The sequence below is a fragment of the Contarinia nasturtii genome, unplaced genomic scaffold (genome assembly GCF_009176525.2).
Source record: "Contarinia nasturtii isolate CC-2019 unplaced genomic scaffold, AAFC_CNas_1.1 Cnas_scaffold_414, whole genome shotgun sequence".
Classification (NCBI taxonomy): domain Eukaryota; kingdom Metazoa; phylum Arthropoda; class Insecta; order Diptera; family Cecidomyiidae; genus Contarinia; species Contarinia nasturtii.
In genome coordinates this window covers 6,114,611-6,140,781 of record NW_022197768.1, presented here as the reverse complement: position 1 = coordinate 6,140,781, position 26,171 = coordinate 6,114,611, and the positions used below count along the sequence as shown (strand labels likewise).

The following is a 26,171-nucleotide window of genomic DNA, read 5'->3' as shown; positions in this document are numbered from 1 at the left end:
ATAAAAGATCGCCATTTTCATCATGAGGCTTTCATTTCATAGAAAATTCTTTCGATAAACATCGAACGCACTTTGAATGTCATCACTGAATGTTACTTGTTTTGTGTGTTTGTGTATTTGATTTAACTAAGGGTAAAATTTATGCGACAACAATCTATTAGAGTAAACATTCATGCGACATTTTTATGAAACATAAAAACACACACACATATATATTTTACATATAAATGGCTTGTGCTTAAATTGATTTCATGAATTGTGTTTGTAGTATAGAAAAGAATTTTTTTTCATTTGATATGGTTTGCTTGACATTATTTAGAAAAATTCCTTTGCTTTCACACTATTAAGTTCGAAATTATTTTGGTGTAAATTTGTGTGATTGTTTTTTTTTTTTTGTTGCCTGGATTTGAAGCGGTGAGGAATAAATTTGACATTAGACATTTATTAGATTCCTTGAAAGGTGGCTCAAAATTGAATAAGCTTATACCAACGACAAAAAGTTACGGCACGTCTATCGGTGTTCATACTATTTGGCGTTTTTTCTCAAAAGCAATCAAGACGACAGAGACCCAGAATTTACAATTGCATAAGCTTTGGCTCAACATTTATATTTTAAATTGCATTGAAAATTTCATTAAAAAAAAAAACAGAAAAATTTGAAAATGTTCAGTTTTATACGTTTAATTTTTTTAATGAAATTTTTAAAGTTTTTTTATTAGTTTCTAAACCAATTGGAAAATTTTATTCGTTAAGAAACCTGCGATTTTTCATCTCGAAGAAATCTCCAATTTTTTTGAAATCAATAAAGTATCCATCATTAAGCTTTGAAAAGATCCATCAAATTTGATAATAAAATACTAAGTCGTGCCATAACATTTTGATCGACGGTTGATCATTGTTTTGTTCTTAATTTTTTTTTGTATTTAACTAACATTACAATTTGGCTATAAAATATTATTTATACAAAGTCCGCGCGGTGTGTCGACAATGGTATTTTCACTAATTTATAACTTACAATTTAAACTAAATATGTGTGTTTTGTGTTGGTTTGCATTAATTACACATTTTCTTTTAATTGGTAATACATAGATATATTATTTTAATTTATCTGAAATAATAATTAACATATCAATTAAACAGTATGGATCGAAAGAGGAACAACATGTTGACCTTTACGATTCGATCGTTGATTTGTGTGTTTTTGTTTCATTTCATTGAAATTAGTTCAGATGAAAAGTGGATATATTCAATTTCCATAATACATTATAGTATGATACAGTTTATAAATGTAAAAATTACAAAAAGAAGAAAAAAAAAACGGAGAAACAGGAAAAAAAGGTGTTAATAAAAAATATGTATGTATGTATTTTGTTCATGTTTCCATTTTATGTATGTTATTTCGTTGCGCCCACGTGGAGTAAAGGAATTTCTCAGCGCCGTGCTGTTTCGCATAGGAACTCAATTTAAAGTCGTCGAGAGAAATGATCATACTTTGCTCCGTGCTACAAATTCCCATTTAAATTATATACTATATTTGGTGTATGGATTTGATTCCAATATCAAAATGTGGTTCAGTCCACATGCTCATTATTCTTTTCAATGTTCAATGAATCAACGTCATGTCGGAAATTTTGTGTGTGATCTATTTTGTTTTTTTTTTGTTGTTGTTTATGTATGTGTGTGTGTGTGAAAAACATATTATGATATAAGTTCAATTTGTGACAAATATAAGTAATTATGTGTTTTTGTGAAAATATGTGTATGGGGTGGCAGTGCATATGCATTGTCAATTTATTATGCGGCCAATAGATTTCGAATGTTGGATTTCATTTACATTTTTGAGGAGAAAAATAAATAATTCAATTGGAATTGCAATAAAACATGGCGGCCAATTCGAACTCCAAAACTATGGATCTGAATAAAGTAAGTGTGGTTAGCAATAAAGTTTATTCCAGACGTATCAATCTGGCGATTTTTCTGGTATACGTATTTTCTTCGTTCAAATGTTTGGTCGTGTATCGTAATGCATTCAACAGTGGTTCTGCTTTGACGGCAGGTTGTGCTTGCAACAAACGAACGCAGCCTTTGACATCGATGTGTGAACCACGTACAAAAGCACCGACTGGATGAACATGATCATATAAAATGACCAAACCTACCATCACTCGCAACACCAGCAAATGCGTCTCTTCACGCTCAATCTGTGACAATAATTTGCTGCAAAAAGTAAACAAAACGTGCATAAATGAATGTAAAAAATATTTGCATCACCGACAACACTCCAATTATGACGATGCTCAATTATTTTCGGAGACTTTTTCTTATCAGTGTATTCAAAAGATAAAAATTTAATTAAATTTGAATGAAATGTGAGATTTTCGTTCAACTGCGTACCAATTGTTCAATTGTTCATTTCAAAATGCGGACTTTGACTTGAAATGTTTGTCATACTTTGATTTGCAATGACTCAGATGCAAATTTTAATAACGACAGATTTCATTTTTCATTTCAATTTTTAAAAAAATCAAGCATCGACTCAAAATGGAATGAGATAAATTGATTGTTATACATACGGATTTTCTAGCATTCTTAAGCAAACTTTGGCCATTGTTCCTAGAGTTTCGGTTGTATTATCAACATCATTAGCATTATCACTAACAAATTTACTAGTTGCTTCGCTCAGCACCTTTAACATAGGCGTTGCATGCGCATAAAATAATGACATTCGATTCGCCAATTCGGTGCTGACCAACATTTGACTAGTGTTTTCGATACGTTGTCGGCTCACCGTTCGTCGATAGTAGCTGAAATCATTTTGAATAGCCGGCGTCTTCATCTGAAATTTACAATCGAATAATTTATTGCCATTTTTATTAGAGTTTTTGTGAGTTTTGAAAGTTTTTTTTATGGTATGCTCTGGAGCTGTTATAGGTACACAGCGTGAGTGCGGACACTTTTCATATAAGCACTGCTTTTTCTTGCACCAATAACAGCTCGAGTGTGCTGATTTTAACCGAATATTACCTTAAATTCATCGAATTTCAATACAAATTCAAGAATTTCAGCTAATTGTTTGACTAAGGCTTGTTGTGTTTCTAGATGCTGTGTTGGATTGAGTCGTCCGCCAACTAGCTGAGACAACAATCGCGGTACAACACGTTCCAATTCCAGTGAATGTTCATAGCATCTCCTCAGTTTGCTGACCAATGGTAGAACCGCATTCCATGCTTTCTCTTGGTACTGTTGCTGTGGATCAGCTATCGCTTCGCGTATCTCCTTACCCGCTCCCTATATTTGAAACAGCAGAAGATGAAAAAAAGCGCAAAAAATTAATTTCTTCTTAAATGGCAATGACTTCATGGCGCGCAACACGCACACCACCACGAACGAAAAGAAAGAGAGAGAAAAGAATTAATTTTCAAATGCCTCAATGAAAATCGAAAAGCATTCCGACCGAAGTCATTCATCTTCGAAAAATTTCACGCCGCATGCACAGAAACAACACCGTAATTGTATTGGGTACGTGTTGGCGTGAAATTTAATTATAATGAATTCTAACGGGCTTCTAACAATTGATTTGTGTGCGCACGGCTCCTGAATGTGATTTTCTGCAAGCTCACAATACCACGCACACTCATTTCCAGCTATGTGCTCATGTGCACGTCTCATGCGTAAACATTGTCTTAAATAATTCTTAAAAGGCGACTTAACAGAATGATTATTATGTTTGATGTACAACTAGGTGATGATGTTTTGAATTGTGTGCGTGTGTGTGTACTTGAATGCAATGTATGTACTGACCTTATAGCATTGAATTTCCTCTAATACATTTTCCGATTCGCGTAACACTCGTTCCACCTCATCATAAATTTCACGTTCTGTTTCTGTTGGTGCGGCATTCTCGAAATCCAGAAAGACATCATAGTTCTTCGGTGTACAACAATTTGAATCATCACGTGCCAGCAAGCTCAGTAGTTTTCCCATTTTGTTTGTTTCTCTTTTATCTGCAGTCGATTTGTCGTATCTGTTATTCGATTTGTTTTTTTTTGTGGTTCAGTAGTGATGGGTGGTGGATGTTTCGTTGTTGTCCTGTTTCTTTCTACACACAGTAACTCTGGCTATGCTATTTAAATCACACTACGCCAATTTAGCGATGATAAATCTGCTTTATTTGAGTATTTGTAAAAAACTTTATTATTATTGTTTTGTGTTTTTTTTTCTCTCGTTATTTTTATGCGGCTTTGCGATTTTCTTCGCTGCATGCACATCCACGCTCTGCTAAATTTCAAGTGTAGCTTCTCTTGCCTACCTTGTCGTCGTTGGCTGTGTGCTGCTATTCGTTTCGTTTTGAGCCGATCAAATGCGGTGTGTATCGGTGTGGCTCGTAATCGTTGTGTGGCGTTTTGCAATTTTCAAAATTGCCTGAATTTGATTTAGCAATCGAATGATTTTCGCACTTTATTTACTCAGCGTAATCCAGACTCGATTCGCACTTGGCATCAATAATAATTTTAACGCGTTCGCATGAATCACATTCAATATTCCAAAATCACCCAACTTACTTCCGGTGTTTTGTTTTCTCACTCACTCTCTTTCTCTCTTTCACGTTACTCGTCTGTGTTTTCTTTTTCTTTTTTGTATATCATATAACGATCACGCACATAAAATCACTTTGTATTTTGCTATTGTTGTTGGTTTTACTGTCATTTCATTGAACATGCTGCAACCGTTGATGATAATAATAATCCATTCATTTGCATTTTAAATGTATGTTCTTCGTTTCTTCTCTTGACCGTTTCTTTTCCTATCTCTCGGTGGCTATTTTTCTTCTATTGTTCGTATATTGTCCGTTTCTCAGAACAATTTAGAATCACTTTTTTTGGTTTGGTGTATTTGATGGAACCGTTGATTACGATACGTGCCGAACTTAAATTCTGCAAAAAAAGAGAAGAAAATTAGATAAAAACAATAAGAAAAACTATTAGATGTTTAATCTCAAAATTAGTCCAATTTTAATTGAGTTCATTGAATTTGCGAGAGAGATTTTTCGATATTTTTTTTCTCAATGTAAATTATACGTTTTGTATTCATCCATTGTTTCCCATGAACAAATACGGGCACAGCAGAAATTTTGAGAACGAATAAAACGTCATACGAAAAAAACTCCAACGGTATTTTATATACGATTTTTTCTTCTTCTCGGTGTTGACCGACCGTTTTTAGTGTGATTTGAAAGAATTATTTTCGGTGTGATTCGACATTGAAATTTGAATTTCGACCAGTAAAATCGATATTGTTGGCGTTTTGTATACGGTGGCCTTCCGGTGTCCGTGCCGAAGAGAACGAGCATAAAAATGAGAATGAACGAAAAAAAATGCAGTACAATGTGGTGGCCAACGAAAGAAGAAAATAACACATACCATAAGCACATACCATATCATTTCATTCAGTCATTTCATTCAATCAAAGCATTTACTGCACACAAAAATTAAATCGAGCATATGGATGCACAGCACACATGTATATGTATACACACACAAAAAACGCAATGTTGAATATATCCACGCGGTTCAAGGCGTTCATGCATACAGCCTGCAGTGTTTATTTTATTTCGAAAATAAACGAACAAGAGAATGTACAAAAAACAAAACAAAATAAAATCACTTTGATACAAAATGCGCCAAAAAGTGTTTAAATAGCATTAAGGGGGCCTTTTCAAGGTGATCGCCTCTTTTCGTCTCTCTTGTTCTTGTTCTTTTTTTCACTGCGTGCCCATATATCCTATGTAGAATACGCGTTGTGTGATATGACACTTAGGCGCGTTCACGTTTTGTACTGTAATCAACAGCAGCTACAACAGAAACGGCACACACACACTAAATACATAATCAAAAAGCTGAGAGAGTAAGAACATGTCTCTAATCGCTTGAATATATGCGGTTACATCAGCCCGCGTTGATTCATGCGTATCATTTTTTTTATTTCGTTAACGATATACGTTGTTGTTGCTGTTTTTACGGGTGTTTTGCAATGCTCGTTTGGGGAAGTATTTTGTCATCATGTCGCTTATGATTTAAATTTTGATGTTGGATGAGATATTTATATGAGATTTATATTCATCGAGCAGAAATAACACAATAATCAATAGGATGTGACTCAACAAAGTAAATGTGTGGCTTAACAAAGGCCAAGTCTTTTGATATGATCGCATAAACAACAAAATGCTCATGTTTTAAGGATTACATCGACAAAGAAATACGCCGAAATTCTGGAGCGAGTGAAAATGCTTTTCAAAAATAAAATCGTTTGTCACAAAGCCTGAGTGTGTGCCCCAACAATAGAATGGCATCGAATTTGTCATTACACTGCACATATTAACGCGTTGCTATTAATGGTTTCAATTCTATTCTTATCCCATTCCACTGTGAAATCAATTTTTTCTCCTCTCTCTTTTTTCTTTTACACACACAGAATCCATAGCGAAAAAAACACGCAAATTCGCACACGACCAAATAGCACCGTTTCGGTTTGCGTTGGGCCTTTTGTCATTTGCCATTCTATTTTGTTTTTTCCACTTTTTTGATATGTGTGTGTGCATTGTTTTGTTTAAATAAAGCATCATTATAAATAAAAAAAATAAGCAATTTCCTTTTGAATGTTTTTTTGTCTTTCGTAAGGTTTTAACGCGTGTCACACACGCATTTCATTCTCTCTGTTGAAATTGTGGTCAAAGTTTTCCTAGCTATTCTCCAAATTGTGCGGGCAAAAAGGCACAATCACATTTATTCGTCACACATTCTGTCTGCCGCTATCCATGACCATTGCGTTTCACTTTATGGTGAGGTTCGCATCATTTGTATTGTATGGCACTTGATGATTTTAATTTTTGCAGAGAGAGAGCGGGAAAAACATTGAATTGGAAAAAAAGTTCCCAAAATTCACCTGAATTTCAAACGTGTACGCAAATTGTCGGTAACTTGTCAAATGAAACCAATTCACACACACAGAGAGAGAGAGAGGCCACATTGCTTAAGCTGCGTGAATCGCCCGGACTTACATTAAATGCGGTTTGAGAATAAAGAAAAACCCATTAACTATAAATACATGTTTTTTTGGCGGAATACAATAAGCACTCTATATTCCAGGGTGCGTGAGTGTTGTGCTGTTTTTTTTTTTGCAGCGTGTGCGGAACATGACACATGGAAGAAACAAAAAAATTACATCGTTGACTTTTCTTTACAACATAGTACACGGCAATGTTCTTTGACTTCTTCAAGCGCAAGTGCACAACACGTTGATTTGAATTTATGAATTTGCGTGCCGAATTATGACACACATTTTTTGTTACTCTGTTGAAACTACGATCAACCACACACAGTTGAGACGGCTTGAATGAATTTCGTGTGTATGTGCACGTCTATAGTTTTATAATGGGGTTTCGCGCACGCACCAAATAATTCGTTTCTCTTTACATTTTCATATAAATTTTTCATACATTTTGACACCATAAATGGTTACCGCACGACCAAAATTCAAACAGCTAGAGTAATCGCTTGCGTCTCACTTGTATATTGTGCACATTGATGTCGACGATGTTTGAAGACAAAATCCCATGGATATTTTCAACGTAAAACAAAATTAATTCACATTGACTCAGATGTTTTTTTCTTCTCTCCATTGTGACATCGGCATGAATGGAAATAGAGAGAGAGAGATAGCGTACTGGACTTCTATTTAAGGCACACGGTACATCCTCAATCAATTCCAATCTCTTGCACAGTCCGATGTAATTAGCTTTGATTCGAAAGCATTTTTTTTATCATACTTTGACTGAAGGCACGATAGAGAATGTGATCGACATTGTTGCGCGATCAAGTCAGCGTTCGATTCATATTCATTGTGAAATCATTGAGTACAACTATATACACAATTTTGCAATCGACGATTGAGGTGTTTGCGCTTCAAAGAGACAGCGTGAAGCAGACAGAACGAAAGAGAGTATGAGAGAGAGAGAGAGAGAGAGAGAGAGAAGACCCAGCGTAATCGAAACAAATTGAGAAAAGAGGATAAAAAAGCGATACACATGTTAGCAAATCGAGAAAGTGATCGATTTGCACATGATTTCTTTTGGGAATTATTTTTGGGCCGTTTGCACCACATCATTCGAATTTTGTGTTTCTCTCCTTATTTTCCTGTTCTTCTCTCACACTTTGTCGTTGCATGCAAGAATTACGAAAATCACCATCATCAAAAACTGAAATATACAGTTTCTGCAGCTGACGCTTGGCAGAGAGCAAAAAGAAACACACACAACAACCAAAAATCGTTATTTTCGACATCAATTTTTAGATTGGCTTTTTGGGCCTTGTTTTTGGGTCGCTCAGTCGGAACTGCTTGGTTCTATTGTTCGTTTGCAATGTAATACGAATTCCAAGTAAATCGATTGGCTCTTTATTTTTCGGGAGAAGAATGAGCAGAGAGAGGAGAAAGAGAGACTACATTGAACATACTGGTGTTGTGTCGCTGTTTTTGGATGTTTATTTTCGATCCTTGGAACAAAGAGATGATGACAGGAAAAAAGGGCGAGAAAGAATGAGCAAGACAGTAAAATAGAGACAGAAATTAAATAAGAGAGAAGGGAGTAACAGAGAGCAAAAAATCAAAACATTACATAGATAAACTAGTGAACGGCAGTGCATGAATATATATATATAAAAATATGAACGAGTCCATGTGGGTTTTTATATTCTTTTCGCTATTGTTCTATGCACATTGTATACATAGGCATACGAATGGAATGAAGTATTAAAAACGATAAATACTTGTGCATCTGCCAAGTGTTTGTGTATTTGAGAAAGAATGTGCAGATATTTCGGTTGGACACATTAAAATTCGATAACATAAACTCTCTATTAATAATATCGATCAATCAACAAAGTACACGGACACACTCTCATTTTTTCCGTTGGATGTGGTGCAGCCAGACTTGTTATTTCTTATTTATTCTTTGTATGAATAGCCATCGATTAGCAACACAAGCGGCCTGCATTTCACAGACGCGACAAACAGAAATTAATGCTAATTATTCGAATTGATGTGTGTTTGTGTGTGTGTTTTTTGCGCTGCTAAAAGTACTGAATTAATCATTCTTATTGTTTATCTCTGTTTAGCATTTGTTGATTGAATACACAATGGAACACGGCACATTAAAAATTATGTTCGAGAAATGTGTTAGGTGTTTGGATCGGATTGAGGAAGAGGTAAATTAAAATGGGCCATGTGTTTCGTCGCCTCCCCCTTTCTCACTTGTGCATATATGATGCCTACGCAGTAATTTTTTTTCTTCTTCTTTTCTCGCCTTTGCTTGTGTCACACCAGCCGATACATATCAGTTACATGCACATTTATCAATACGGACGTGGGTCAACGCATTTTATATTCATACATACAAACACTTTTTTTAAGCAACATTGTCGTCGACGTTGCGCTTTTGTGGAAAATCTCTATCGCTCTAGCTCGGTTTCGGTGCAAATGAAATTGTATGTGATTGAATTGGATTTGAACGGCAAAAGGAAAGCAGAGACAGAACGAACAGAAAAAAATATAAAATTGTTTCATTGTGTCAGTGAACTTCGGCACATCGCGTCGACAAAACAATTATTAAATCAAGCAAATGTGCGCGACACATTTTTTTTTTTTTGCAAAATGAAGAAAATAAACAAATAGACAAAGTACACACATCATTTCATGCACACGCAATATGACAAGGTATATTATCCACATCCACATGTTTCCGCACACTGACTGACTGGAATGTGTGTTTAGTTCTAATTCAATATAAAATGCGATTCAACAATCGATGTAATATGTATGTATAGACCAGAGCTCGAGCTCGAAGCCAGTTGGAGCTCGCAATGACTAAATTAAATTTAGCCACCCCTTTTCCTCTTCTCGTGACAGTTTTTTTTCTTCTTTCAAATGACTCGCTTTGTTCTCTCATTGTTATCTACTTCTCCCACTTTCAAATTTCAACTTTATTTTTTCCCTGTGCTTTTTTTTATTCATTTCTTCTAATCTACGTACAAGCGATTATTGTTATGATTGGAAGCGATTGATTTTTTTTTTTTTTTTCAAAATATACACACACACAATATGGAAAAAATGTCATCAATAGTTCAATATTCCTTTGAACATATCATATTCGTGTATACATGGAGCATGTGCTATCGAAATTAAACTTGACGAAAAAGAAAAACTATCAATCGCCGATTAAATACGTCCGCTACAAATGAAATCAATTCGTAATGAAATCAAAACAAATGAAGACACCACAAATGCACCCGATTTGACCCAGCCAATTAATTTGAAACTAATTCAATGGAAACGACATTAAAACTAAATTTAAAAAAACACTTTCAAATATAAATCACAAAGGCAAACCTCCAAAGGACCAACCAAAGGACCAAGTTCTTAATTATTTTTTCACCACTATCTTTTCTTAGTCGATCGCTTATTTGTACATACAAAATCAATAGATACATAAAATATTGCACACTTTACAATGCACGATTGGAAAATCAAAACACAAAATTCGGCAACATCAGATTCACATCAACTACAAAAAAAACGCGAATTTATCGAGATAAAGAGTGAATAAAAAAAACAACAAACTTTAAGTCGAATCTGTATCGTTCGATATTCCAAAAAATTTGCATAAATGATGATTATTTCATGGAATTATTGTGTGACTTAAACAACGTACTCAAACATATTCAAAACTAGCGAACTCAGAGAATACAAAAAAAATTGTTTATTGATAAATCATCCACTTTACTACACACCGATTCAACGACGTTTGTTCTGCTGTTTTCTGTTGCTGTTCACTCGAAACTGGTGTGCTGTGCGGCAATATTATATTGCAATGCACGATACTGTATATTCGTTTCTTATGATGCTGTGTATTTGTGTACACACTCTTTTTTTTATTTCGTCTCGTTCTCGCTCACAATGACTTGGATGTTCTCACTTTGCGTTTACTTTTGAGTTGTGTGTTGTGTTTCGCTTTGTTTTTTTCTTCTTTCTCTCTTTTCATTCGATTCTCTGTATTTATTGCACATACACTACGGTTTATCTTTCTGCGCTTTTTTGATTCTTTATTTTGCGTGTTTTGCTGTTTGTCATCATCGACCAATACTCTATACGCACCAAATACTAACGCATACCCGCTACAAAATCAACTGAGAATCTTTCAAAAGATACAGAGCAAAAAAAGCACTCAATAGAGAGGGAGATAGGAGCCGCGTTTTTTGACGCAACACAACACAATATACACAATCGCGCGCACTCTTTCGCACTCACCAATATTTATTCTCTGCGATTTGGCTGTGACAAACAAAAATAAACAGAAATTACTCACAATATGCACTTACTGATGAGAGATTCGCAAACGATATCTACAGATTGTTGTTTGAAAACCACCGACTAACTTGCACTCATTCAATAATTTACTGTAGTTTAGTGTCGTTTATTATTTTGTGTGTGTTTTTTTTTATTCTTCTTTTCAATGGGAAAAAATTAAGGCGCGTAACATTGGAACAAACACATACACACATTCAACTCTTTGTTGCACAGATTTTCAGTCAGATTCATTCACATTCACATCTCATTCGCCAGAGGTCACTGTTTACCATCTACTTTGACGAATGTTCGTTAAAATAACAACGATTTACAACTTAAAGTTTCATGAATGCCCTACTTATCTTAAAATTATGATATTACTCATTTCTTTTTTTTTTTAATTATGATTTTTTACCAATTTTTTTTTATTCGGGTGACAATTTTATCAATTTACCCCCAAATTCACTGCAAAAATAAGTTTTGATTTATACTTAAAAGCATCGCATACTTATTGTTATTGGATTATGTTCACCACAGAAAACTGACAGCCGTTAATAAAACCAACTTCAGATCATTTGAATCAACTCAAACATTTCAATTCGTGCGGCAACGACATTCTAACTGAATCAATTGAACAGCACAAATTGTCTTTTCAGCCCAACATTTTATTGAAACCCCAGAGAGTCTTTTTTTTATCTTTTAATCAGTGATTGTTTTTGCGTGTTATGTATTTGGATTAATTAAATGAAACAGCTATACCAATAAGAGGAAGATAAACTTAAATTGCTGTAGTGCACAATTTTCTTATTGTGTGGAGAAAAAAGTCGTTTGAGGTATGTATTATTTTTTTCATTCAAAACATTTTGCTACCATTTTATTGCGAGAAAGAAAAAACTTACCGTTATGTGTTGTGTGAAATGGCATTTTGAAAGTGCCATACCACATAAAAAGTGGTCCACATACTTTTCGCAATGTGTGCGAATGTCAATGCAACGGCAATATGTTTTGCTCACACATTTTCGTCTAAACATGTTTTTTTGTTAAGAATATGTCATATAAAATGTCATATGAAATTTTGAGTAATTGCGAAATTGTTCAGTTTTGTTTTTATTGAAACAGCATCCAATTTCAAAGGATAAAACTCAAACCATAAGCTGTCAGTTCATAACACGACATACTTCGTTCATGTTATTTCATGTTTGTTCCTTTGCTGCTGCGTTTGTTTGATGAAGCAGCACATCTGGTGCATACCCATACATAACAATTTTCACTGAGAAAATTTAGTAGCTCGATCAAAATTATCTTGAGCTAACTTTTTTTCCGAATTAATTTTTTGTTCGATTATTTTTTCTTTTAATTCAATTTTTCCTTCAAACAGAATAAATTTCAAACAATATGGATAGTGACAGTGATGAAAATTCACGATCACAAAGTGATTTATCTCGATTTTCAATGAATTCATCGAATGCATCGAACCATCGTAGTAATCTAAGCGATCAGATATCAAAGTTGGCGCAGTCATTGGATGAATCAGTGATTTTAACGAAACGAAGAAAGAATGTGAAAAAACGAATTTTGGAATCGGATTCTGAATCAGAAAACCAAAATGAGTCTGGCTCTGAGTCCGATAAAAGCGATCAAAAGGATTCGGGATCGGATGATAATGATCAGAATGAGTCTGGCTCCGTTGAATCTGATGTTGACAATCAGAATGATTCTCGCTCCGTTGAATCGGAAAGTGACGATCAGAGTGAGTCTGACGCCGCCGAATTAGAAGCAGATGACGATACGAAAGACGATCAGCAATTTGCTTACCAAGTCGAATCGGATGTGACGGAAGACGATGAGGCCGATGAAGATAAGAGTGACTCGAGTTTACAACAATCGACAACGGTAAGTGTTAAAAAAATGATTCCTACAATATGATACTAAGTCAAAGTGATTGTTATGTCTATCTCACATGATAGCATGATTCATCGGTCGTTATACCCGAGACAGATGACGACGAAGATTTAGAAGAGGCTGAAAAAGAAGCGTCAATGCTTGTCTATTCGCCACGAACACGGCGCACAATAACAGGTCGTCGCTCAACATTCCACAAACCAGTGGAAAGTGATGAAGATGAAATTTTCTCCGAAGAAAAGAGTGTATCGCACAGCGATTATAAATCAGCCGAAGCATCAAAGGAATTAGAATCGTCCACCGATTTTGATAATAATCATTCTGAAAATATCAAGCGTAATCGTAGCATCGCACCTGTTCTAGATATATCAGCGATTTACACACCAAAAGCAAAGCGATTCAGTATGAATAGAGCGAATAGTGGATCGATATCACCAAAAACCAGTACACCGTCACGTTCGTCTACGCCAGACATTGATTTTTCTGATAAATCGAGTGCAAGCGAAGCGCATAGCTATCACATTCAAAGTGATCAATCTGAATCAAAATCGAAATTGAGCAGTTCATCGGTGGTAATTCTTAATTCGGATGACAGCGATGAAGAGAATCGCAAGCCAAATCATACGATCGACTTTAAAGGTGTTAATGCATCAACGCCAGGTCCATCGTCCAAACTAATACAACCAAAATTGAATTTTGACCGAAAACCAAACAAATTGATCAAAACATTTGTATCACGTGCATACTACAATAAAAAAGTTGATGAATTGGCGATGACAAGGAAAGAGTGCAAGGATAACGAGGATTTATTCAAAACTATCGGATCCACATTGCCCGATAAAGGTCGAAATTTGAAAGTACGCGTCGAAAGTTTACAACGAGAGTTACGAAAGAAAGAAATTGAACTGGAAACGTACGCTATCGAAGAGGATCATTTGGATGATGTGATGATTGTTGAGCAGCCAACAAATAACAAACAATCGAATAATGTGGGACGCGATTGGCGATCGGAATTGGAAACAATTCAACCACAATGGACGGGAGAAAAAGGCTTGTCAACATTTAACACACAGAAACAGTTGACATTGAATCGAATCGAAAAATTGCACAAAGCGATGGAAAAATGCCCAACCGAAAATGATTTTGCCCGCCAACCAGATTATCTCAATGTTCAACTCATGCCACATCAATTGAATGCGATCAAATGGATGCGCTGGCGAGAAGTACAAAAACCTAAGGGTGGCATTCTGGCCGATGATATGGGATTGGGTAAGATAAGCTCAAGAATTAGACGCGATGGCATTACTTTTTAATTTGATGTTAAACATTTTCAGGAAAGACATTAACCGTGATTGGGTTGGTCTTGGACGATAAGTACGGAAAGGAGCTGTCACAAGTCGAAGAAGACGAGGAGGACGATGATGAAGACGGTGGGAAAGATGAAAGCGATGATGAAAATCAACGGGGTTACAAGAAAACCTACAAGAATGAAGGTAAAATCGTTGTGCAAAATAACATGAATCATGTGTATTGATGAATTTTCATTGCGGTATATAGGTGGCTCATTGATTGTTTGTCCGGCCAGTTTAATAAATCAATGGGAAAAAGAAATCGAGAATCGTGTGAAACGGCGTAAGTTAAGCGTTCTCATGCATCATGGTAACAAGCGCAAGGACAGCGCTCATTCCATTTGCAAGTACGATTTGGTGATAACTACATACGGGGTTATAAGTAGTGAGCACAAAAATAATGTGAGTACCAGTTGAATAAATAGTCGAGTCTTTGCCGACATTGTAGTCGTTATTTAAACAAACCTTTTGTTCATTCCACTATATAGAGTGCATTATTTCGTATACGCTGGAAGCGTGTTGTCTTGGATGAAGCACACATGATAAGAAACCACACAACAGCCGTGGCCAAGGGATGCTGTGATCTCCGAAGCGCCATACGTTGGGGCTTAACTGGTACGCCAATTCAAAACAAGCACATGGATGTCTATTCGATGTTCAAATTTCTACGGGTCACACCATTCGATGACTTGGCAACATATAAGAAATGGATCGATCCAAAAACGCAGGCTGGAATGAGTCGATTGCATAATATACTGAAGCCATTGCTATTGCGACGCACCAAAGCTGAACTGCAATTGAAGGGTGAATTACAAGCATTACCAACGAAAGAAATTTTAATCGAAGACATTGAATTGACACCAGCAGAAGCAAATATCTATACAAAGATTCTGGCCTATTCACAAACGCTATTCGCTCAGTATATGGAACAACATCAACAGCGAATGGGTGAAGGTGGAAAGGTTCAATTACCCAGCGATATACAAAAAAGACTCGAACAAGTACGACGTTTTGGCCAAGGTCAAGATGTAAAATCATCACAAATTTTGGTTCTGTTGTTGCGATTACGACAAATTTGTGACCATCCGGGTCTTATCAATCAGGTAAACTGCACCGTCTCATCAATAAGGTCATTCGAATTTTAAATTAAATCAATATTCTATTTTGCAACAGATGTTAATGGATGAATGTGACCTAGAGAATTGCGATGAAGAGGATTTCGGTTCGATTGAAATGAATATGGTCAAGCAAATGATTGGCTTGAAAATAAGCGACCACGATGAACAAGCCAATGCTTCCGACGAAGAAGAAGCTAAAGGAGCCCGAGTTCTGCTCAACACAAACCAGATTTTCGACTTTAAACACCCGAGCACAAAGGTAACACAACATTCATTTGTATTTGTGAAAGAGCGATACTGAATTGTCTTGATTTTGTTTCATCCATAGTGCAAACGAACAATTGAGATCGTTAAACGTATTTTGAATGGAACCAATGATAAAATTGTGATTGTATCACAATGGACAACATTTTTGAATGTCGTTTCTGATTTTTTGAATCGTGAACGCGTGCATTATGTCGAGCTGACGGGCAAAACACCAATCAAAGATCGAAATGACATTATTGTAAGTTTCAATAAGCCAAACACACCTGAACGTGTGTTAATGTTATCGTTGGTAGCCGGAGGTGTTGGTTTGAATTTAACTGGCGCCAATCATCTGATCTTATTGGACCCACACTGGAATCCACAATTGGAATCGCAGGCCTTCGATCGTGTCTATCGCGTCGGACAGACAAAAGATGTCAAAATTTACAAGTAAAACACCAAATTTTTGCTATTTCAATTTCAATCAAATTCATTCGAACATTTTTTTTTTTTGAATTCATTATTCACAGACTGCTGTGTGTAAAAACGATCGAAAAGCATATTCAAAATATCCAGGATAGAAAGCTTGAACTATCAGATAATGTGCTGACGGGAAGCAAGATCAGTTCATCAAAGCTCTCAATACAAGATATGCGTCAATTGTTCGATATGTGATAATGAAGGAGAGTCAATTACCATTTCATTTTAAAAAAAGCATGAAAATTTCAACAGCAACAAGAACATTTCATGCATTTTCAACAATTCGGATAAATTACGAAATGAAATGTGCCAAAAAAATATATTGATGTGTGCAGTTTCGGAACGTTGTGAGATTAAATGGGTCTTTTTTCGTAATAAAAATATTTTTCAAAAAATCGGCACAAGTTCAACAACATTCCGACACATTTTTTATGGCAAAATGTTTAAGTATTTATGATTGTTTTTAATTTTAAGGTTCTATTCGTAAATCGAAAAGTTTAGATCAAAATATCATAAAAAGTTAATGAAAATGTTTAAAGAAGCGAATAAATTGCTAACACCAGATTGTGGCAAAGTATATTTAACAAAAATAAAAATCTATACAAACAAAATACAGAAAAAATGACGGTTGCGTTTTATTTTGACATTTACAAAAAAAGCAGAGGGAGAGATAGAGACAGTTATTCGAAGCCAACTTCATGCCGATCAAGCTGTCAATATACATCTAATATATCTATTAGTCATTCATTCACACGAAATTGAACTGGAAAATGTAGATAATATTGATTTTCACATAACAAAAAATTTTTTGGTGCGGAATTGTTTGCTTTTCTTCTCTCTCGGTGCTGCGTGAGTGTGAACATAGAAGAAGTTTTTTTGGCAAAAACGAAATTTCCATGTGTTGTAATATCATTTCGAGAAAGTTTGACGAGAAAAAATTAGATAAAACACCAGTGGCAAAAATCAGTCCGATAAATTGAGAGGCAAATAAAACGAAAATTGAGTGAACGAGATAGAGAAAAGGAACGAGCGATTCAATTTTATTTTTTCAATCGAAACGAAGCATTTATTGGTGTCGAAAAAGAAAACACGAACGAACATTTGTTAATAAAACCTTAATCATTGCAAAAAGTACAATAACAGATACGTCAAGATGCCAGACAGTGACGTCGTCGTTGAAAACAATGTAAAGTCAAAACGACCTTCAGGGTCAGCGTTCAAACAGCAACGACTTCCAGCATGGCAGCCGATGCTTACAGCTGGCACCGTTTTACCATCATTTTTCATCATTGGCATTGCATTTATTCCCGTTGGCATTGCGTTGCTGTTATTTTCAAATAGTGTTAGCGAACATGTTATCGATTACACCGAATGTAATAGTGTCGATCAACCAGGTATTAAATGTGCGAACATTGTGTTCAATAACACTACCACCGCTGAAGCTAAAACATGCAAATGTCGCATAAATTTCACACTGGACAAAGATTTTATTGGCGATGTTTACATGTACTATGGCCTAACAAATTTCTATCAAAATCATCGACGATATGTTAAATCACGAGACGATGATCAACTATTGGGCAAACTAAGTGAGACGGATGTGTCATCGGATTGTGATCCATTTAGTAAAACTAGTGATGGTAGACCAATTGCACCATGCGGTGCCATTGCAAATTCATTGTTCAACGATACGCTCAGTATCACTTGGATGGATGAAACGGGTGGTAAATCGGTGCCATTGGTGAAAACTGGTATCGCATGGCCATCCGATAAAGAAATAAAATTCCGTAACCCAGACAATTTGACCGAAGCGCTGAAAAAGTTTGCACCACCAATTGCATGGTCAACGTCACTAGACAAACTCGATTTGGAAGATCCAAATAATAATGGTTTTCAAAATGAAGATCTCATTGTATGGATGCGAACAGCAGCATTACCTAATTTTCGAAAATTATATCGAAAAATCAATAAAACCGAATCATATTTTGCCGATGGTTTGCACAAGGGAAACTATACATTAGACATCGACTATCGATATCCGGTGACAGCATTTGATGGACGCAAACAAATGATATTGTCAACCACATCATTGATTGGTGGTAAAAATCCATTTTTGGGCATTGCATACATTGTTGTTGGTTGTGTGTGTCTTGTGTTAGGTGTTATTTTACTCATTATTCACATTAAATACGCAAAAAATACAACCGAAATGATAAACGTAAATCCACGAACATCGTACACATAAATATTTTTTATATCGTTTTGTTTCGGTTTCTGTTTTTTAAAACATTGCATATAGTAGATCAATTTGTGCACGGAAGCAAAATTTAAAATTAAAAAAACGATAAAGAAAACAAAACTTTTATTTTGAGGCAATTTAATTGTTAAATAACTCTCCTACTCTGTATATGTAGTCAAAATGATTTCAAATATCAAATATGAGACCGAAAATTGAAGAAAAATAATATTCAGCGAAAAAAAAACGTGTCAATTTTAAACCAAAATGGAATTGTTAGTAATGATTACTATTGTATTCACACATGTATCACAACAATACAACATCGATTTTTTTTAGTAGAATGATAGTATTTTTTTTTAATTTGCGTAGTTAGCACACATTCACACTTGAAATGAATGCCAACAGCTTGATGAAAGAACTTATTTATGTGAAATATGATGAAAACAAGTAGCCAAAAAATAATTGATTTAAATTGGATAATAATATGTCGATGTAAGAACAATATATGTACAAGACACGCAAAAATCAACACAAGTGTATTTGTTTTATGAAGTGCTGTGACAACAACAAACAAACAAACAATGACGTGAGAAGACCTTGTCAATATTTCAATATTGAATTTTATGGAAGTCCATTTGAAATTTGATTTTTCTTTTCGGCCAATGAAAATAGCCTCAGAAAATTGACTTATTCAAGCGCATCTTCTCAATGTCAATTATATTCTAATTCATTCTTTTTTATGATTAGAATAAATAATTAAATAAAAATAAACAAATTTTCAAAATCGAATTAAAGTTATGAATTAAAACCATTTGCCTTACAAACCAAAATCACATTGACTGAATGTTATTCAACTACTTATATACTATATCATCATATGTGCATCATTCAATCAGATGATTTTAAGCAAACAATTCAGTCAGAATAAAACTATTACTGTTTTTACTTATATATATAAAAAAATAATAATAATTTTATATTTATATATGTGTACGATGGCAGTGTCTAATCATATCGGACACGCTTGATGTTGATGATGAAAGGCACAAACAAAGAAAAATATCTTAGATGTAATACACAGCATTGATGTCCGTCTTTTTAACCCTATCTGTTTATTGTTGGGAATTTATTTCAATTACTTATTTATTTTGTTAAGGAAAAGCTTTGATTAAATTAACATTTCTTTTCTCTTGAGTACAGATTCATATACCACACATTAAAAAAAGCTTATGGGTCCGTCAATATATGTTCCCGGCGACAAGATACTTAACTCAATGTATAAGATTTTTATACCGAACCAACATCAAATTTGAAATGAAAAACCATGTCGGTTTAACGCGAAGAACATAAATTGACTGGTCGTGATAAGAAGAGTGAAAAGCTTTTGGAAAAAGTTGGCCTCACTATGAAATTTATATAGATTCTGTGGCGCCGAACAATTTTCGATTCTTTAAATCGTATTCAGAATCATTTAGAGCTGTTATTAGCACCGGAAAAAAAATTATTCCATAAAATATTCTTGTAAATGCTGCTCTTTCTTGTATTAGACGCGGTACTTGAACATTTTTATGGATTACCTTTGGTTTATCGATTGAAACTTCAAATGAAATGACATATCAATTGTTGATTTTAAATATTTTTCAATAAATTCTAATACACAGAAATTTATTACAGTTTTTTAATAGACACACAGACACACTCTTACCGTTGTTTTATTTAAGTAAAAAGTAAATAGTTTTATTCAAAAAAAAAGATAGAAAATATCTTGTTCAATTACCAAAATAAGAAAATACAATAAAACTCCAGTTTCTTTTTCAGTTAAATTCATGTAAAAATTGTATTGCATTTCTTTATTTCTTTTCTTACTTCAATTATGAACGAAAAAAATGATTTCAAAAGATATTAAGAGAAAAATACATGAAAAGTGAGAATAATTTTTTTAAATATTTTACAAATTTTAGGTTTTCTATTAGAAAAAAATCTAAATGTACTACACAATAAAAACTGTAATTGCTTTGCTTGTGTGCGTGGTATGAAGATCGCAAGTATAATGAGTAAAATGCAATAAAAAATATGATGATCCCTAAAAACGAAATGTATATATATATTTATGTGTGTGTGTGTGTGTATGTATATAACAGTGATGATAATGATGTTTTTGATCGAATGTTGAGCTCCTTTCTCTGTGTACGCAGCGTGGTTATGCCATTGATAGTGATAGTCGTATTGAATCGATGACATGTGGTTCTAAATCGAGTGGTTTATCGCTTATTTCATTTGTTTCCGGATCGATGACATATACTTCATGTATCGTTCGACTTGGATCGTTTGGATCTTGACTTTCGACAACAACTAATGAATCCATAACGTTTCGCTCTTGATTATCTGCATCGTTATCGTTTTCGGTGTCGGTCTCTGTGTTTTGTATGTGATTATCTAGTTGGTCGTTTGATGTCGTTTGTTCTTCATTATCGTTGTGTACAGTTTGTTCTATCTGTTGCGGATCGAGGTTGGACGGTTGTTCGATTATTCTAGAATCGCTTTGTATTTCAGATGATGGCACGGATTCGATTTTAATAGTATCAATCATTTTGGTGCTATTCGGACTCGGTCGTTTCGATCGTTTGTTATTCGCTAGCACTGGTACGACTTTAGGCCTTCGTTTTCGTTCAGTTGCACTTTTATTTTCAATGGGTTTAACTGTGGCCACCGACTGCTGTTCCGTTTCTTCTTTTAAAACTTTTATCGTATGATTATTCGGTGATTTGGTGTCGTTTTCTTCGGTGGAAATTGTTGAATCAACATTGCTCAACGGTACAATAATCGACGATTTGTTATCACATTCATCCACAATAACTGTCGTTTGGTCTGTACTTTGGTCACCGGGTAGTTCATGTTCGACAATTATTTCACTTGATTCGGTAATTTCTTCTATCGTTTCGACACCATCAATTTCAACACCATCGCCCAAATTTGAACACGCCATTATGACCACTTCATTTGAATTGTACATATAATTGCCGCCATCATCATATGATTCTTCACCAATCAACCCCATAGTACTGACTTCAACCATATCCTCAACGACTTCTTCAACGATCTCACTTGTTTGCAGGTGTTCCATTTTATCGGATGTCAATTGATCAATGTCTTTTTTCGCTTCATCACATGTTGCTTTGTCGCTATTTTCAAGCGTTATTATTTCATATTGAATGCCATCGATTTTGACCATATTATTTGACGTTTCGTCGGTCTCCGTAACTTTTGGTGCATCTGTTGAAGCAACATTGGTCACTGATGTCGTACCAATCGTAACATCTTCTTCAATCGACACATTTTCAAATATAATATCCATGTTCATGATATCACCGCTTCCTTTATACGTTAAATTTGGATTTTTTGCGATATATTGATCAATTGATGCATTTTCTACTACTACTGGAACATCATCATCACCATTCGCTATGTGTTCATCGATTGCATCGTTTTCATGACTATTATTTTCACTGTGGATAACTAACGAGCTTGAATTCATGGACAAATCGATTGCGTGTACTGAATCTTCATCGGCTGCATATGTTCCATTCGATTCAACCGCTAAATTTGACACTCGATCCTCCTTATCAGTGGTGACCACTATTGGGGTTGTGTCTGAATTCGATTCATGACTTGAATTCGGCTGCACTTCGGACGTTTTTCGTGATGATATCATTTCAGTGAAACTCGGTAATTTGTGTGTGGCATACGTATGATGAGGTAAACTATCTACATTTTCGACGTGATTGTTATTGTGATTTAATGTTAATGGATCGTAAACGTTCGGCACATTTTTCAGCACTGCATCATCTATCAACTCGGGTGTCTAGAGAGCGTATAAAACAATGAATAACATCGGAAAAAAGTGTGATACTACAAAGATGCTTACCGATTTACGTTTTCGATTCGGTTTCTTCGATTTCGGCGGCAATGCAACAAATTCATTTTCATAGATTGCGTCACCATCGGTCAAATTTCGCATCGATCGACTTATTTGTCTATTTGGATTTCGTCGCCTAGATGCATTTATTTGCACTCTGGAAATGAACAATAACATAATTACTTTTGTTCTCGATTTTATCGAGCAAACTGAAGGGCTTTGCGAAATTTTGACTTCATTTTCAATCGATATTTGATTCAAAGATTTTTTTACTTTCAAAAGCATGATTTCATTGAAACTTCAATCGGTATACCACTTTATTTATATTTGTGTGGTCAAACAAGCCAATTTGATTGATTTTTTTAAAGTGTCGTTGGAACAGATAACATTTCCAATGAGAGCGTAATTTTTTTGACTGATCGAAATTGCAGACAAGTGTTATCATTTCTTGAAATTCTTATCTACAAAAACGACATTATATGTTTTGATCATAGTAGATACAAAAAATCCAATCAATGTCACAAAATGGGGAAAAAAGGTGATTAAAGTATAATTACTTTCGTTCTGTGGTCATTTTCTTCCTAAGTTCAGCCCATTCCTGTTTCTTCTGTTCGATTTCATAATCTTCCTTATCAAACTGAAGTTTCAATTCATCTACGTTGAATTCTTTGGGATGCATTAGCGCTTTATTAATTAAGGCCATATTGTGTTTTTCTTCTTTTTTGAACTGAAAATCAAAAAAAAGATTATTTCAGATCCGAAGACTAAAAGACTTTCAATGAAAATCAAATTGATGTTTACCTTTAATTTTAAGTCGCGCCTTGATCGATTTGGAAAGAGTTGTAACATACAAGAGAAATCCGTTCCGATCGTTTGAAGTGATTTATAAAATTTGAGTGTCTCCAATGGTAGCCAGTCTCGTGTACGTTTTTGTCGCTTATAAAAACCGCTTGCTGTTTCAAATTGAAAATTCAATCAAAACAAAGAAAAATAAAAATAAAACCAAAATAGTACTTACTTCCGCTAAATTCATCATCGTAAACCACATCCGAATTGGCGAGAATTTCACGTGCCTCTTTATCGCCGGTTGTTTCAATCACCAAACTTTTCTCGTCCAAAATAATTTCACCGTTTGCATCGAGTTTCAATTGTGGCACCGGTCCCGTCACGCCATCCGTATTTTCTCCCATTTCCGTTTTAACACCCAGCCCGGTCGATGATTCCGATTTCACCGAACCGCTACTTTTACTTTGGCTCGTTTTGGCCGATGACACCGAAGCATTATCACCATTTTTATCACCTTTACCGGCTGGTTTGCTCATTGGATTTGTCAATGGATTATAATAAATGAGATCGTACATTGTGAGTCGACTTTTATCCGGCGGTTTACCTAAGGGGAGAATCACAAAAGAAAAGAATAAAATTTAAAATAATCGATAAGTAATCGAAAAATAATCGTAAAACAATCAATAATAATTAAAAAGTAATTTTTAAGTGATTTGCCCCTCAGGTTTACCATTCAAACGTTGATTAAATTCACGTTTTGCATTCGCAACACGTTGATACTCTTCGGAACGATGTGATCGTTTGCTTTTTGAAAATGGTATATGATCCGATATGGTAGAACTGTACGATTCGGTGCGAACACGTGACGGTACCTTATTCAAACCGAAATAATTGCGTTGATGTTGTGGTGTTGTTGACGGATTATAGCTGCTATGATTTGAACTGGTACTGTAATGACGTTGCCTTCGATTTTGTTCATCTTCTGATTCGGATGCACCGCCCAAACCGCTGCTGCCCTGAATGCTATTGCGTCGACTTGCTAAAAAGCACGGTGTCGGTCGAATGCGTTGCCGTATTTTTGTATTGTTTGGCATTTGTGATGATGGTGATTTGGTAAAATCATCACCATAAATATCATGAAATGGGCTCATGCTTGGATCAATGCGCCTCGTATAAATCGGTGACATAAATGGCGGTGACTTAAAACATTCATCATTTTCAACTGGTGCCGGCGAGAAAATTTCATCGTCAATATTATTTGATGGTTTTGCACTATGCGGATGCAACGGTGATTGATTTGCACTTGATTTTGGTTCTTTTGGTGCTGACATCGGATCACGTACAAATGAATATGATGGTGATTTCATGTATTTCGGTGATGAACCATAGCTTGGCGTTCGATTGTTATCGTTTGCGGCAATCAAACTTTTGCGACGATTTACAATGTTGACGGGCGGCGCTGATATGCGTCGAAATGGTGTTGACGCTGCATTGAGATTCGGTGATGGTTTTGACACGACCTTTGACGGTGATGCATCGGGTGGTTTATTTTCCAATGAATCAACGACATCGTCCAATGCATGGCTTTGATTTGCTTTATTTACATGATGCGACGGTGATGCATTCTCACTTGTTTTTTCCGATATTAATGAGGGTTTTACATCTGGCTTTGTTTCAAATACTATCGATTCGTTCTCTTCAATATCTCTATTTGAATTGTTCGGTTCGACCGATGATGATTGTGACGATGATCCCGACAATGGTTTTTGTTCCACATTCGATTCGGTGACAATGGGTTTCTCATTGGCAGATGCTTGCGGTCGACGCGGTTTAAATATTACTGCCGCTTTAACTCGCGGTCGTCTTGTTGACATTGTTTTATTTACCTTTTTTCAACTTCCAATTACGTTTTGAGATGCCACTTTTTTCACTCAATTTCATCCAAATCACCCTAAAAGTGTAAACAACTTGAAATTATTACATCATTCCTATGGAATTTACACAAAACTAATGAAATTCTACCATTGAATTGATAAATCAACAAAAAAAAAACACAAAAATCTCTTGAAATTGAGGTTATGTTCAACGAAATTAAAACTTTTTTTCTCAGTCGTATGACAGGCACAAGATAAACACAACATAAATATACTTAAAATATTAAACACAAATATTGAATGTAAGCATACGTTCTATTATAGTCATTTGCTTGCACGATTATCTCTGATTTATGCTTAATATTGCTTTAATCATCCGATAACAGTGTCGACAATGTTTCATTTGCTCCTCGATAATTTTCCAATTCCAAACCAAATGCTGAACATTCGTTTTGTTTTCGATGATGAATAAATTTCGGAAGAAATTGTAATTGATTTCATGAAAAAAATCGTCGTAGGAATGCAGTGATAAACGGGTTGAATTTAAAATGAAAACAATAACAGTTTCGTCGTGTGTATGTGTTTTTGGCAATTACAAAAGAATGAAAATAACAAAGCAAATGTCAGTAGAGAGAGTATGTGTGAATAATATCAAAGAAATGTCAAATGGATTTGTCAAAATCACAGCGTGTTTAAGAGGGAACACAAACTGCGTCGTCGTATTCGGTTGCCTCATGTCTCTTCTAAGACTTTTTCTTCTTTTTATTTAACTTCGTTCAGTGGCCGTACAAAGGAAGGAAGTACTATCGCACGTATGCGTAATAAAGACGACTAGATGTGATCCATCCATTTGATGACCCTATT

At 35.0% G+C, this 26,171-nt stretch overlaps 4 protein-coding genes across 13 annotated transcripts; 2 read left to right on the top strand and 2 right to left on the bottom strand.

The window, feature by feature from the left end:
• Nucleotides 1–382: 382 nt before the first annotated feature.
• LOC116338551 (protein FAM49B) lies at nucleotides 383–11,616 on the bottom strand. Of its 10 annotated transcripts, none has more exons than XM_031763901.1 (6): nucleotides 10,842–11,236; nucleotides 4,310–4,934; nucleotides 3,802–4,165; nucleotides 3,025–3,288; nucleotides 2,574–2,836; nucleotides 383–2,217 (listed from the first exon to the last, which is right to left on the bottom strand). In XM_031763901.1, exons 3-6 carry the CDS (start codon nucleotides 3,982–3,984, stop codon nucleotides 1,947–1,949), a joined length of 981 nt encoding a protein of 326 aa, XP_031619761.1. In that variant the 5' UTR covers nucleotides 3,985–4,165; nucleotides 4,310–4,934; nucleotides 10,842–11,236; the 3' UTR covers nucleotides 383–1,946. The 10 variants fall into 10 exon arrangements, with proteins under 10 accessions (XP_031619761.1, XP_031619762.1, XP_031619753.1 ...); XM_031763902.1 differs by having other exon boundaries at nucleotides 3,802–4,162; XM_031763893.1 differs by lacking the exon at nucleotides 10,842–11,236 and adding an exon at nucleotides 11,417–11,616 and having other exon boundaries at nucleotides 3,802–4,934.
• Nucleotides 11,617–12,001: 385 nt separating this feature from the next.
• On the top strand, nucleotides 12,002–16,887 carry LOC116338740 (transcription termination factor 2). The gene is made up of 9 exons (XM_031764181.1): nucleotides 12,002–12,230; nucleotides 12,776–13,290; nucleotides 13,365–14,568; nucleotides 14,634–14,792; nucleotides 14,857–15,050; nucleotides 15,137–15,751; nucleotides 15,822–16,025; nucleotides 16,095–16,462; nucleotides 16,543–16,887. The coding sequence occupies exons 2-9, from the start codon at nucleotides 12,793–12,795 to the stop codon at nucleotides 16,685–16,687; spliced, it is 3,387 nt and encodes a 1,128-aa protein (XP_031620041.1). The 5' UTR covers nucleotides 12,002–12,230; nucleotides 12,776–12,792; the 3' UTR covers nucleotides 16,688–16,887.
• Nucleotides 16,888–17,218: 331 nt separating this feature from the next.
• LOC116338764 (cell cycle control protein 50A) lies at nucleotides 17,219–20,395 on the top strand. Its single transcript, XM_031764218.1, has one exon. It carries the CDS (start codon nucleotides 17,646–17,648, stop codon nucleotides 18,735–18,737), a length of 1,092 nt encoding a protein of 363 aa, XP_031620078.1. The 5' UTR covers nucleotides 17,219–17,645; the 3' UTR covers nucleotides 18,738–20,395.
• A 329-nt stretch (nucleotides 20,396–20,724) lies between these two features.
• Nucleotides 20,725–26,022, bottom strand: LOC116338763. The gene is made up of 7 exons (XM_031764217.1): nucleotides 25,620–26,022; nucleotides 24,164–25,384; nucleotides 23,666–24,037; nucleotides 23,449–23,600; nucleotides 23,205–23,374; nucleotides 22,657–22,804; nucleotides 20,725–22,593 (listed from the first exon to the last, which is right to left on the bottom strand). The coding sequence occupies exons 2-7, from the start codon at nucleotides 25,305–25,307 to the stop codon at nucleotides 20,932–20,934; spliced, it is 3,648 nt and encodes a 1,215-aa protein (XP_031620077.1). The 5' UTR covers nucleotides 25,308–25,384; nucleotides 25,620–26,022; the 3' UTR covers nucleotides 20,725–20,931.
• Between the last annotated feature and the right edge of the window lie 149 nt (nucleotides 26,023–26,171).